Genomic DNA, 14,532 nt, shown 5'->3' on the forward strand with positions numbered 1-14,532 from the left:
GCATGGTCCAATTTTCTTCCAAGAGTCTGAAAATTGTCTTTAATAATTTTCAACCAGAAACAGCAGCCACACACTGAGCTTTAGAGAGAAAACCACAAACTGCAAGTCTAACAAACTACAGAAACACACAAGATAAAGCAAGCTACTTTCTACTTTCACACACAATGAACTGTGTTTGTCTTGAACTAGTGACATTAGATTTATCATGGAGAGACGGGAGTCTTTAAGATAAACTCGTCCCATTTTGGAACTCATTATCGATCAAATGACTTGACTAGTTTGCTGGTTTTTATCTTCAAACGGCCTCATTTTCTGCCTGGCAATTGGTAAGAATGTAATCTAGATACAATACAAAGGCTTATTTTGATCCCAATTCTTGCCCCTAAAAATGTTTCTAATAACATTATTATCACAATTACACACATTTATGAAATATACTAAATTAAGTCAGACAGCTGAGAAGCCGAGTCTGTTGATGTTGACTGAACCTCTCCATGATAAAGATGCTTTTATTCAGTTTGTTTATTTGTGAAAGAAGCTTTCTGAGAAGTTGGCAGAAGGCAAACAGCGAGGACAGACACAATCTCGCAACAAAAGATGTATTCATTCATATGTTTTTCACAACTTCCTTCCTCCCCTCTCGCTCTATCTCGTGCTTGTGATCTTGATTTTTATCTCTCCCGGCGGGGCTTTCAGGGTGCGGTGTTCTCTAATGTTTTCATGTTTCATCTCTTGTATAATAAATCTAATTCTCACTCAAACAACTTCCCTTCTTTACCTCCGGATTTCTATCCTTTGCTGTGATGTTTGCTTCCCTTCTTTCTCTCTCCCCAGCTTTGTATAATTTCCCTTTTTATTCCCCTGCACGGATTTCCCTGGACAGGTTTTATGTTTGTTTTCCCCCCCCCCGCCCCCCTTTCCTTTTCCCCATCGTTACCTGCGTCTCTTCCCCCCGCTGCTGGATGCAGGCTTCGGGGTCCTGGTGGAGACGATCTGACAGTGGACGGTGCCGAGCAGCAACATGAGCCAGATGGCTCCAAACACCTCGGTGGTGGGTATCCCATGGGGCTGAGGGATGGTCACATACAGGACTGCTGCTGCCACTGCAGGGGGGGAGAAGAAAGCACGGGCAAATGGTTTTCATTACAACATTATGAACACATTAATTAAATGATAGTGTATGGCCGTGTCCACACAGACAGGTATTTTTTTCTTTGTTGTCAACACCCTCTGATGCTCTGTAGAGCAGTAGTTCTCAACCTTTTTGAGTCGCGACTCCCAATTTAACATGCATGTTGTCCGTGACCCCCGCTCACTGAACACAATCTCACACGCACAGTTCAGATCACCCAAAAAAGAAACAAAATGACCAAAAAAGGAAACAAAATGACCAAAAAAGACACAAATTGACCACAAAATGACCAAAAAAGACACAATTTGACCACAAAATGACCAAAAAAGAAACAAAATGACCAAAAAAGACACAAATTGACTACAAAATGATCAAAAAAAGACACAAAATGACCAAAAAAGACACAATGACCAAAAAAAGAAACAAAATGATCAAAAAAAGACACAAAATGACCTAAAAAGACACAAAATGACCTAAAAAGACACAAAATGACCAAAAAAAGACATTAAGTGACCAAAAAGACTAAAACACATTAACACACGCTGACTTCCAAAATGATTTGGCGATCCCCAGAAATCATCTCGCGACCCCAATTGGGGTCCCGACCCCAAGGTTGAGAATAGCTGCTGTAGAGAACATGCCAAACCAACATTCGGCATAATATTGGCAGCGGGGTCAGCATCATGGGAGTCTTTGTTTACGTAGCAGAGACTGCCGTAGGGCATTCTGAAGCTTCACACATAAACTGTACTTTAATGTGTTAAAAGTGCTGTTTGCAAGGTGAGAACAAGCCCTCAATTGGACAAAATGTTGCTTGATTTGTGACGCCCCACAAAAGGAGACAACGGCGATAACATTGAAGCCAATGACTCAATTTTCCCTGAGGTACGTACACAGTTTTTATGTGTGGTGAAAGGCCAAAATGTATAGAAAAAGCTACATTTTAAAAACCTGTGTACGTGTGGTGTTAAAATAACAACATTTAGGGCTAGCTCTTCACAGCTCATTTTTGTTTTTTTCCACTTTACACATTCACCACATGGTTCAGTCACTCTGGTTTTGTTAATCAGGATTGATATGTACAATCCAGATGGCAACCTCCTGGTCTGAGCAAGGAGGCAAACCAGGAAGTGCCTTAAGCTGCATTCTACAGAAAATTCCAGCAGGGGGTGCTAAATTTGGCTGCAAAAACATTTCTGTCCATTACTTTCAATGCAAAATGAGAAAACTTCTCACTTGATTTATTACCTCAGAATTTTTTTTAGGACAACACTATGGTTTCAATCACCAGTAAAAAAATCTTCAAGACAGTTTGATGTTCATATTTCAAATAATGGCCCCATTTATAAGAAAATATAAGATAAAGATTTGTGTGATTTGGGGCGTGGCTACCTTTAAATTAACAGGTGGCTAACAAGGTGAGCTGTCATCAGGAGGGAAGAAAAGCAATGCGTATCCACGGCAACGTGTCAATGAAGTTATGTAGAACGTTATATAGATATAAAAAAAAAGGACATTTACCAGTTTGGTGTCATAACTTTGACCCTTTCACACAATGACAGTTTATTTGAACGTTTTGTTCAGTAAAAATGTCTTGTTCAGCGTTTGGTTGGACTAACAGACACTCCAAGGAGTCGCTGTTCAGTTTTCTGAGGTAAGTAACATATATTTTGTTTTTCTTTTTTGCTAGCCAAAATTAACATCCCAGTTAATGCTAACATGAATCAGGTTGTCGGTGTAGAGAGGCGGGTAGTCAGTGATCAGATCCCTCTCACTCCTCCACGTATCGGAAACAAGATGACGACGAGTGTAACGCTGAACTGGATGCGACTACGTCCATTATTTATACAGTTAATGGTATAATCAGTAGTCTTACACCTATATTTGATGTGCATTTAACTACAAACCTTCTGTGAAGAAGAGAGTTAAGGTGCTGGAGATCTAGATAACCTTCTCAGAAGTTTGTGGGGACCAAAAAGGTGCAAAATGTTTAGTCAATATCAGATTCATCAAGTGACTAAAAGATAACTCCAGTGGGATGCTCTTGTTTTTTTGTGTCTGCTGGATGTGTAATGACGCAACTGTGTCGCAACAACCAACCACTGGGTTGCATTTCTGTACGTTTTGCACTTTTGCTGTCTAGTGATAAAAGATCACTTGATATGTGGCATTAAATAGGAGACGAAGCTTGTGAGAGGTTTCGTGCGGTGTGTGGGGGAAGTGGGCAGGAAGGGCGGAGGGTTGAGAGAGAGAGAGAGAGAGCTGAAAAATAAAATAACAGTCTGTTTTCATCAGGGCTGGAAAGGGCATCGTGATGTAGGTGGTGAAAAACTCTGTTCAGTGGTCTGGAAAGTGTTTGTGCAACTCTGTAGGTGTAACCCAGGAGTAATGCTTTCAAGAAATGCTGCGTGCTGCATGTGTATTTAAGGAAAAACTTCACATGAAACACAGCACAACTGCTGAACATCTCATGATTTTTTTTGGGTTTCAGTAGAAGACTTAAACATCTGCTGAGGATCAAGTCAGCCTAGATACCAGATCAATCAATAAAAAAGTGTAGATGACAATGCTGCAACCTTTTAGAGACTGTAAAATCTAAGAATTGTCAAAAGGAAATTAAATGAACTGGAATTTTGGAACTGTATGACTCCAATTAAAACATATCCGGTGCATAGTTGAGGAGAAATAAATGTTTTATTTTGAGTACAGTCGCCGTATTTGCCTGTCTCAGAATAACAAAAACATTTCTCCCTCCCTGTTGTGGGGAAGGGGAAGGTGCACGCACACAGGCACGCACACACACACACACACATGCACCTACCTTGCAGCAGATAGAGAGCCAGCAGTAAGAGGAAAATGGTTCTGGAGGTGACCTGGATCCACCATCGGTAAAAGAACGGGAAGAAGACGACCCTGACGATGCCTTTCCGGGTCAGTGACGTCCATGGACTCTCTGGTTTGGCCTTGGCAAACGCCGATCCTGTGGAGGAAGACGATAAATACACACATGCACACACACACTTAGTCTAACGAGAAGGGCTAATTAAGCCAAAAGCATTCAATACATCCTGCAGGCACAATGGAGCAGTGTTTTTATCTTTCAATCTTTTGCTTCTTCCTCCTCCGACTCCTCTTCCTTTGCGATCTTTTTACATCTCTGCAGATCTTTTTCTACACCCTCTCCTTCTCTTCCTGCATTTATTTCTTGATTATCTACTCTGTATGCCTGTGTGATGAAATAACAATGGAGGATAAATTTGACTGATTTGATGAATAATTGAAAATGTGATGAATATGAGACAGAAGAGATGAGATGGAGAGATGAAGATAGAAAGATAATGAGGATTAACAGTGACAGGAGGTTGGCACAGTGGTGCTGGCATCTCAGGTTCTTGTGTGTGTGTGTGTGTGTGTGTGTGTGTGTGTTTTATGAGGAGGTGACTGTTGTGTGTCTTTAAACTTAAGCTGAAAGCCTGTCCAGTATCTAATCTAATTAGCTTGATGGAAAGGAAGTTTGCACACACACACACACACACAGACTTTTTTCTCACCTCTAACCAGGTCCACATCTATAAGGTCTGGTTTGACATGTCCTGTCTTCTTTGGCTTGTTCCTTAAGCCCTGCAGGGGGAGACAGAAGGACACAGAGTCAATGCCAGACAAACAAAGAAACAGAGGGAGAAATGATTAATGTACACATATTAATAACACACACAGGAACTCAACTATAGGAGGCTTCTCATGCACTTTTTATGCCTTCATAAAACACACACATTCAGTGCTTTAGGAGGCACACGGTGCATTCAAGCTCACACAGCTACTGGCTCTATTCTCCATTTCACTGCATGGGCTTCTACTCACATCTACTAGACCACTGGCTCCAAACCTGGGGGTCTATAAGTCTCAGTTTTTTTAGTTGTTTTTTTTGTATTGGGAATTTAAGAAATAAACTTGAGAAAATCTCACAGGTACACATGGGTGTGAACATAAGGCCAAAATGCATGAATAAGGCTTCATTTTGAAAAGGTACCATCTTGTAGTTTTTGCCATTGTGTTGGTTTAGAATCCGGCTAAAACACAACTGGAACTACATCCGTTAAGAAAAAAGGTCTAACCCTATCTCTAACCCTACCCCTACCCGCTGGTGGGCACATGGGTTTTAACAGGTTAAATATAAAGTCTTTGTACAGTTTTCAATAAAATATATGTAAGAAAAAAGAATTGTATTTATGTTTTTGACAATATTCCTTTTTGGGTATCAGGGTTGTATGAAACATCCATAAAATATGTCACTTAGTCAGGGTTGGTCAATTACTTTAACATGGATATAAAAGAGCTCCCTTCAGGAAAAAAGGTAGGAAACTGATGTATGTGACAAGTGCAGTGCCTGTTCAAGATGTGCCTGTTCGAAACGGAAGACTGCTGGCAGCTTTACTCAACAACCACTCAGCCAAACAACTTCACACTCCACACTGTGCATACTTAGGTCCTCAACAATACACCTGCCACAACATAGCTGCACAGTACACATGCAAAAGTTACAACGCTGATGCTTAAAATGTGTAAATCTTAAGAGCTCACACACTTGGTTGGGTGAGAAAATCAAGAAAAGAGGAGAAAGAGGCAACGATCCCTGTAGTTAGAGTTAACAATCCGGAAAACATTCATACAGTACACTTTAGTGCATTGAGTCAATCTAAATGTCAAGAACCTTTTTTGCTATTTTGCATTAGTCAGAAGATAAAAGGGGGAAAGAAAGTCCCTAAGGACATCTCAGCTGCGTCATTTCAAGAAACGTGTGCAACAGCAGCCATTCATGCTAGGGAGGTTTACTGTTATAGCTCTAAAAGTTGGTGCTTTGAGCAGTTTATGACCCTGGGAATAAAGCTCCCCAGCGGCATACTCACTTCCTGCCCCAACCAGTCACTTCCTCCTATGTATCATACACTTCATCTGTGCGTGTATTACTGCCGTCAGCTGTGATGACAAACTTTATGAGCAGCTGTAAATTAAAAAAATTCACATGCGAGTGGTGCAGGACGGGACAGCCTTTCTCTGTGTGTGACAGCAATGACAGTAAATACAAGTGAGCCTTTAAAAGGTGCGAGTGTGTGTGTGTGTGTGTGTGTGTGTCTAAATACAACAATGTCCGAGTTACAATGGTATGCAGCAATAGTTTGGTTTAATCAGGTTTCTTATGAAAGGCTGTTTTGGATTTGATTTTTTGATACAACACGCCTCGACGGTTTCATCAGTGTCAAAGTGAAGAGGTAATCTAATCTTAACAAGTCCTTTCCCGTCTGTTAAATACTTTTCATTTTCAGGACGTGAGTCACAATCAAAAGGACTGTAAAAAAAAACTCAAAGTTGTCCACTTGAATCCGACTGACTTATGCTAATATTTACATACAGTCCAATCAGATTCTGTTATCAGTAAAAGGTCTGATACAGCAGCTTGATGGAGGCCCTTATCTTTAAATAGCACAACCAACAAGCTAATACGGTCAGGGTGTGTGTGTGTGTGTGTGTGTGTGTGTGTGTGTGTGTGTGTGTGTTAGAGAGAGACAGACAGGGAAAATGTGAGAGTTGACGAACAGGGCAGTACTCTGTGTGTGTGTGTGTGTGTGTGTGTGTGTGTGTGTGTGCAGGGCTAAAAGAAGCCGATCAATAGCTTCCTCTTGGCAGTAGATTTACCGCAGCAGTAAAGTCCTTCACAAACATCTTGCCTGGCCACAGCTTTTTTTTTTTTATCTCTGTGCTATTCATAGCCTCTTATCTTTATAAACTAGTTTATCCTTCAGTTACGAGTTATGGTGCCGCTTGAGTGGTTGATTGTATGAATGCCTGACATTCATTTCAGGGGGGAAAGTATTTAAAACAGCTACCATTTGCTCTTTTCATTTCTAATTAAAGGGTGCTTGTCATATTGCTTTTCATCATGCTTATTCTTGGAACAAATTGTTGCACTAGTTGCTGCTGCACACCCAAAATAGTACGTATTTAAAAATGCATTTCAACAATATGAATTTAAATAAAAAAATCCAGCAGAATATATTGTAGTTTTCTGTTTGTACCAGCAGGTGGCGGCTGGTTTTACTCTGCAGAGCTATACACTTAGTAAAACAGCAGAATTGATCATGTAGGTAAGTGTATAAGTAATGTTGAATGCTTTATCCAAAAGATGGAATAAAAATATTAATTTAATTTATAGAATGTATTATTTATTTTGCTGTTCAGAGACCAAAGGGAAAACAAAACCCTCTTTAGACTAGATGGATTTCAATTCTCAGACTTTGCACATTGGTCTTTAAACCATTCTGTCATATCAATGTACAGTTTTCAAAGCTGTATCTTGTGTAAAACAAAGCACAGATGCAAAAAATAGTCAGAAATAAGATAAGTGGTCGCAACTGACAGCTAAAAACAGGACCTTTTACAGACAGCTGCTTTCCTCTCGATTTATGAGAAGAATTGGTTATGTATGTTTATTTTACGAGGGTTTAAACAGTATAATTAACACTTTGCAGGGGTGAGGGGGTGACACATCTTGCATCCACACCGTGCTAAAATAAACTCTGCTGCAGCTGAGTCTGAGAAACCAATTACTTGCCAGACGAAGAACCAAGGTCGCAGTGCTGTCTTATTGTGTGTGTGTAGCGTTTGTGGACTTTGAGCTCATTAAAGAGAGTGTCTCTCAGCAGTGTTTACAGGTCATCAGGCAGAAGTAGAGGTGGGACGGAAATTTAAGACCACTCATCAGAGGCAAGTGAAATGTAAACGTACAGCATTTTCTATAACTCCTGTCACTATTTTTTTTTTACTTAAAAGACAATAAACTATATCAAATCCTGCTTGAAATTGCAGTAAGAAACCATCATGTTTGAACCTCACTTTGGGAACACCGGCTATAAGAAAATCTCTCTCTCAAATCTGGGAAGGGAGGGATTCAAAGATCAAAGGTGAGAGGTCACAGCAGACAGGTGAAGAGGATCTAATTTCCACAGCTGTCGACTAATAGGGAGTTGCTTCAAGCCAAGCACAGACACAAAAATATTGTCCCATTAATCCACAAGTGAAGCAGTGCAAAAGAGGTCAACTGTAATGAATAAAAATGTTTTGGTGGTCCAAACGCATCAACAAGGCAACACAGTCATGACGACGATGGCACGCAGTCACCGAAACAACCACCATGTCAGCACTGATGACAGACTTTACATTTTACGTCTTGTCAGCGATTTATCAAAAAGTATTAGTGTTTCCATTGCAAAAGAGGAAAAAATGACTGCTTTTCAATTGTGCTCCCACTGCCCAAGACACATTTTAAAACCAACTATAACACCTATTTTTCCATTTCTATAACAATACACGGCTGCAGTGTCTCTACTTGTGCTTTAAAATAGTTCAGATTGTTTAAAATATGAAAGATAAAGATTTTTTTGTTACTCTGTTGCAAAACCAATAATATATACCAAAACCAAAATTGACTATTTGCCAAATTATTATATTAAACATTGGTATCAGTATCAACCCAGAATTTCACAATCTGTGCATCCCTACTATAATAATTTGGAATATCATATCATGCATTCAATCACACGCACAAAAAAGGCCAAAAAAACAAGGATTTACTCAATAATTCATGTCAGAGCAATTATCGCTACCAATTTTAATATATTTTCATTTCTATCAATCTTAACTCTTTTGGTAAATTTTAATCTACAGGATGAAAACATGGATCTTAAAAGTTCATAATGATGCTTATCCTGTACTTTTCCTACCTATTTTTCTTTGCGTTGTGCTGTCTAATTGTGTAGAGAATGTATCTATGTCTGATGTTGCAGTGTTGTAGGCTTTAACTTAATAAAATATTTATGGGAGTATAAGCATATTTCTACTGTGAACTAGACACTGGGAATGTACCTCCCAGCCTAAAATTGTTGTGTCTATTCCTGGGGGAACACACAGCATTGACTGGTCACAGAAACGGAGCTATGTCATCCTAAAAGAACAGTTTTGTCTTTCACCAATCTCTGATTCTAGCTGACTTTCAGGAGGACTGCATCACTCTAAAAGTTATTGTTGCAGATCTCTCTATATAAAACTCTCTGCTGAAAGAAAAGATGACCAAAGTTTTGGCTACACGCCGCCTGGTGCCACCCTGGTCACATGACTTAAACTACTCCAGCTGTGTGTTCACACCACAAGCAACTCTGGAGGCCACAGCTGCTCAGTTCCCTCATTTTTCTGGCTGCAGTGAAACTTTAAAAGGAAACAACTTCTTCCTGCAGCTAATCACGGAGCAGCGTTGCTACAGAGTGAAGGCAGAGTGGGGTTAACAAACACACCACAACTCTGACATGGCAACTACAAGGAGCAATCAAACCAACCAATCACAGTCTAATAGTCTACAGCGTGGGTGAGCAGACGTGCACTGTGAGAAAACAAGAGGGACGTCCTCCCCGCTGTATACTCACCAGAGAAATAAACTGTAGAGAGGAGGAGGAGGAGGAAAAGACGGATGGAAGAAGAAGGGATGGAGATGGAGGTGAAGAGAGGAGAGACGGGCAGGTGACACCCAGCCGGGAGGGCAGAGAGGAAAGAGTTAAAAGAAAACACTGGAAAAGAACTGGCAGCATGGTGAGAGACAGCGAAAACTGAATAAGAAGGAAGAAGACTGAGGAAGACGGAGGAGTGAAAGTCAAAGAGATGACAAAAAACAACTTGACAAAAGGGAACCAAAAGAAATATGAGAAGAGACATTGAGAATGAGCAGAGCACACAGAAAGAAAACACAAAATGAAAAAAGGTGAAATAACAGAAACATGACGCAAACAAAGAAACAAAGAAACATACCTTTATTTCTCGCTGCTCCACTGATTTCTCCCATATCTGCTGGTCATAGGCGCCAATCTGGAAAAACAAACAAAAGAGGAACTACAGTCAGCTTTCAGTTTCTAGACGCCTTACACACGTCATCTTGGTGTTCAGAGGAATTATGAACGACAATAATATGTTTTTTCTTAAATAAACTAAAAAGCTTCACTTCCCCTCAGTGAAGGATCTACACAAAAAAAAAAGAAATATAATCTCCTTGAAATCAAAGTGCACTGCCAACGCCCCTCCGCCACATCATTATCATCACTTAAAGCCAGATTATATCTACACAACAACAACGGATTTTCAAGAGTGAGATGAGTCTGCAGAAACAGATAATTATGGTTGGTGTTTCGTTTTGTGTGGGAGTTGAGGATTTTAAAAGCTCTTGCTTCACAACTGGAGCTGTCACCACTGCATAAAACAAGTTTATAAGCATGTCGTTAAATGCATGGTGATGAATATTTTTTTACCATAAATTAGGATTTTAACTTCACAATTAGTTAAGCTACTTAAACCCAGTTTCTCCCCTCACATACACTTTCAAGTAGCTTTTCTAAAAATCCTCGTGCCACAGCTTTCAATAAATGATATATTCTTCCAGGACTTGTATGGAAGCCAAATGCTAATTTTCTAAGTGTCTTAAAAAACTGCTTTCATGGAAAAAATCTATTTTTATTTAATTGTGTGCCGGTTAATGACCATATTTAACATCTTTGAACACTTTTGGATATCCTCTAGATATAAAAAAAAAGCCATGTTTAAATATGTGGATTTAAATATAGCTGGAGTTGAAAATGTAAACATCCTTTAGCACTCAACCAAACTGCTGAGTAGATCACATTTGACCCACAAACAAGAAACAGCAAGCGGTTCTACAGTCAGCCTTTTTTCATCGCTCTTGTTTACTCTTCACCTCTCCATCTTTACTTTTTCTTTCTTGTCTTTTAAGACGCGTTAAGAACTTGTGAAACTGGTTCAAAGGGGGTCAGGGTCAACGTGAGTGCACTTCACAATAACACCTCTACCGATGGTATGATCTAGTGCTAAAACCAGTGTTTGTCAACCTCACACATGCAATCAGTGAAGTGTTGGAGTTGTTGCTCTGAGGAAACCATGCAGCTCCACCTGTCACTGTCACAGAGATCAGCAGACCTGCTGATTGTGTGTATGTGGAGGAGGAGGTGTGTGCATGAGGCTGGTGGAGCAGGCAATACACACTAAGAGCTGGACAGAACATGCTGTTATCGTGGGGACGAGATATATTTGTACAACTGACCTGGGAACGTACAGAAGACAACAAAACAAACACCCCAAGGTCAAACTGCACTAATGTCACCCTGCCAAAGTTTGAATACACAGCCACGTCTAGCAGATAATACTCCGCTTCCACTGTTGAGAATAGAGGAGATAAAAAGCACGCTAGGGGGCTAAAGTCATACAATTTTGTTTCTTTTTGTACTACGGCATGTGGTTTTATGGACTTAAAAGGATCAGCGGAAGATCTGACCTCAGCAGATCAGTGCATTCATGCAAGTGTGTGCGTGTCTTCAAGGCATGGAGTCTGGGTCACCCCGCGAGCTCACCAGTGGAAAGCCTGCATCTTTAATGAGACTTCATTAAACATGGATAGAGGAGAGGAAGAGGGAGGTCAAAGACGAGCAAAGAAGAACACGGAGAGACAGAAAAAAGGTCGACGAGAGAGAAAGTGTTTATAATGTGGGTTAGAGGGAGGGCAAGTTTATAAGTCCCTTTCTTTCTCTCTCTTCTGGATAGGTAAAAAAAACTAAACAATGATGAGTATTGTGCTTTTACTTTTAAAGGCCTGATGACTTGTGATATCCCCGTGTTCACCAGCAGATACCAGCATGAGAAGTGGGTCAGGCAGTGCGTCACGGTGAGCTCGTGCCTGTGTCTGACCCTGATCTCGGGATGGTTCGTCCTGCGCAGCTTTTATTTTCAAGTTTATCACACTTATTTTACTTTGCTTTCATTTCACACCGCCGGGCTGCAGGTCACACTATCATACAGACGTACGAAACAAATGTCATCCGATTGCTGTTAACTTCAAAACACCACGTGTTCAGCTTGTTCTGTCTGTAAGCAGCCATGTTGCACGAGTTCATGCACTTTTTTTGTCCTAATTCAGTTTGTGTGAGAAAATAGGGACTGTTTAAATAACTTTTAAAAGTGAATGTTCATGCTTGATAGCAATTCACACAACAATCTCACCGCCTTCAAACTCAACTTGTAAGCCAACTTTAACATGTTAAAGTGGACAGAAACCTACAATGTAAACATCGCCAATTCCATTCTATGAACTACTAATTGATTTGCTGATCGACAGAAAAATAGCAACTATTTCTATGACTTATGATAATCATAAAAAGCAAAGATTTTCTGGTTTCCTCTTTATTATATGATATTAAACTGAATATCTTTTGGTTTTGGACAAACAAAAAAAAACAAAGAAATTAAAAAAATTAACATTTTTCACATTTTATAAAATAATCTTTAGATTAATTGATAAAAATAATGTTTAGTTGCAGCCTTATTTTACATCAGGGGTTTTTATTTTAGCTCTTTCTTGTAGAATTGACACTCTTGGGTTATAAAATTAAGTTCAATACAGAAAAAAAAATGTGCACCACTAAGTCCAACTAAGATCTTCTTCTTATCAAAAGTCCTTTTTCTGCAACAGGGATTAACATCAGTTTCTGCTGCTTTAGTGATTTTTTTTAGTGTTGGAATTTTTGCCCCATATGTTCTTCTTTCTGTCTTTTACCTTAGCAATAAGGCACTGCAGACGACTCCTCTGATCATTTAGCAGAATAAATTGCAATTTAAAATCTGACATTGTGACACTGGGCTGTGACTTATTGACAAATGAGGGTCCTGGGGCTCCACCACTTGAGAACAAATGGGCTATTCTGAGCACTGGATAACCTTAAATCTGACGGCTGACTGACTGATTAACTGCGTGACATTTGGGCTGACAGCTAATTTTCCACATCACTCAACCTATTAAAAAATGCACACACAGATTGGAGGGGATGTTCACGTGTATGCGGAGGACAACCAGAGGGCAAACATGACCAGACTATGCAGCAGAAAGATAAAGGAGCGGGTGCAGATAAGGAGGAGGGCAGGTATGGAAAGAAAGGAGTAATTTCCAGACAGACAGACACAGACACACACACAGACACACACACACACACACAGACACACACAGACACACAGACACACACACACACACACACACATCACTGATTACATCATGGAGTGATGCGGTAACGGAGATGTGACAGAGAGGAATTAAAGGCACTGCAAATCCTCTTATCCACACACACACACTCTGATATACACACCTTATATCACTATCTGTATAAGTGATCCCTGACTCTCAAAATAAACCAGTTCTTAGGGAACAAAACATTTAAATTGCAGTTCTCTGTCCATTTGCCTCTTCATTTTGCCATTATTAGTTCATCTTTAAATGATAAAAAACTCTAAATGAAATAAAAGGGCTGCGTCAGGGGTTAAATGGCAAAAATCACAGACGTCGGCAATTTGACAAGCAAATCAAGTGCCGAGGGTGCACCAGAAGGGAAGATGACAAGGCCAAGTGTGCTGCTGCGGCAGTGCCGGGGTCACCATGACGACGGATAGAGGGATGAGAGAGAGAGAGTCAGAGAAAGAGAGAGACAGAGAGAGATTATGTCGCTGAAGCAACAGAGTTATATAACAACTGCCTCTGCAGTATAGGGGTGTCTCACACACTCACACACAGGTTTGAAGAGGTATTAGGGTGAGGTTTGTGGTTAAGTGTGTGTCTACAGCAGACCAGCCCATTATCGGAAAGTGACCCTGAAGGTAAAACAAAAAATAAACAGTGAAAAACTGAAAAACTACACCGAAATGTAGAGTTTTATTTAGCTATAATCAGAATCATTTTAATTGCCAAGTAGGTTTTCACCTAAAATCTAATCATTAAAATGATTCAATTACTGTAGTTAATCAAATGCCATTTAACAAGCTAACCAAGCTAATTAAGCTAAAGAGGTCTAACATTTACAAACTGGGGTTGGGATGAAGTTGCAGGTGACAAGTTTCCTTCTGAGTTTGGTCGTGGAAGTGCTCAAGTGGATTTGCAGTTTAAAGATTTAAACATTAGGGACATTCCTACACAGTTCTCCAACCATGTATTTTGCATGTGAATGTAGCTACATCCTTCAAATAAACTAAAATCTACTGTAAAACTAAAACCTAATATATATATAATATAAAAACTTAACAAAAGATTAAATTAAATAGAAAAGTCAACTGAAAACTGTTTTAACTTTGCAGCCGACATTCATTTACATTATACATGAACACACACATCATCTGTGAGTCATCTGCATTTATCAGTGTTATTTTCATTCATCTGCTATATGTTATTAAAGACCAGCTGGGGTTCACACTCAACCCAGTTATCACATACTTTATGAGTATGTTGCCTTTTTTAAAACACACACTCCGGTGCT

At 39.8% G+C, this 14,532-nt stretch overlaps 1 protein-coding gene across 2 annotated transcripts in view; it reads right to left on the minus strand.

The window, feature by feature from the left end:
* The window catches only part of LOC131960545 (protein PHTF2-like), a 54,952-nt gene that overhangs the window by 12,886 nt on the left and 27,534 nt on the right, over positions 1 to 14,532 (minus strand). For both annotated transcript variants that reach the window (XM_059325788.1, XM_059325787.1), the window contains exons 4-7: positions 9,986 to 10,042; positions 4,684 to 4,753; positions 3,954 to 4,112; positions 938 to 1,103 (exon numbers count right to left, since the gene is read on the minus strand). In XM_059325788.1, coding sequence (XP_059181771.1) covers positions 938 to 1,103; positions 3,954 to 4,112; positions 4,684 to 4,753; positions 9,986 to 10,042 — 452 coding nt within the window. The remainder of the gene's footprint in view (positions 1 to 937; positions 1,104 to 3,953; positions 4,113 to 4,683; positions 4,754 to 9,985; positions 10,043 to 14,532) is intronic.

This window comes from Centropristis striata, chromosome 22, assembly GCF_030273125.1.
Source record: "Centropristis striata isolate RG_2023a ecotype Rhode Island chromosome 22, C.striata_1.0, whole genome shotgun sequence".
Classification (NCBI taxonomy): domain Eukaryota; kingdom Metazoa; phylum Chordata; class Actinopteri; order Perciformes; family Serranidae; genus Centropristis; species Centropristis striata.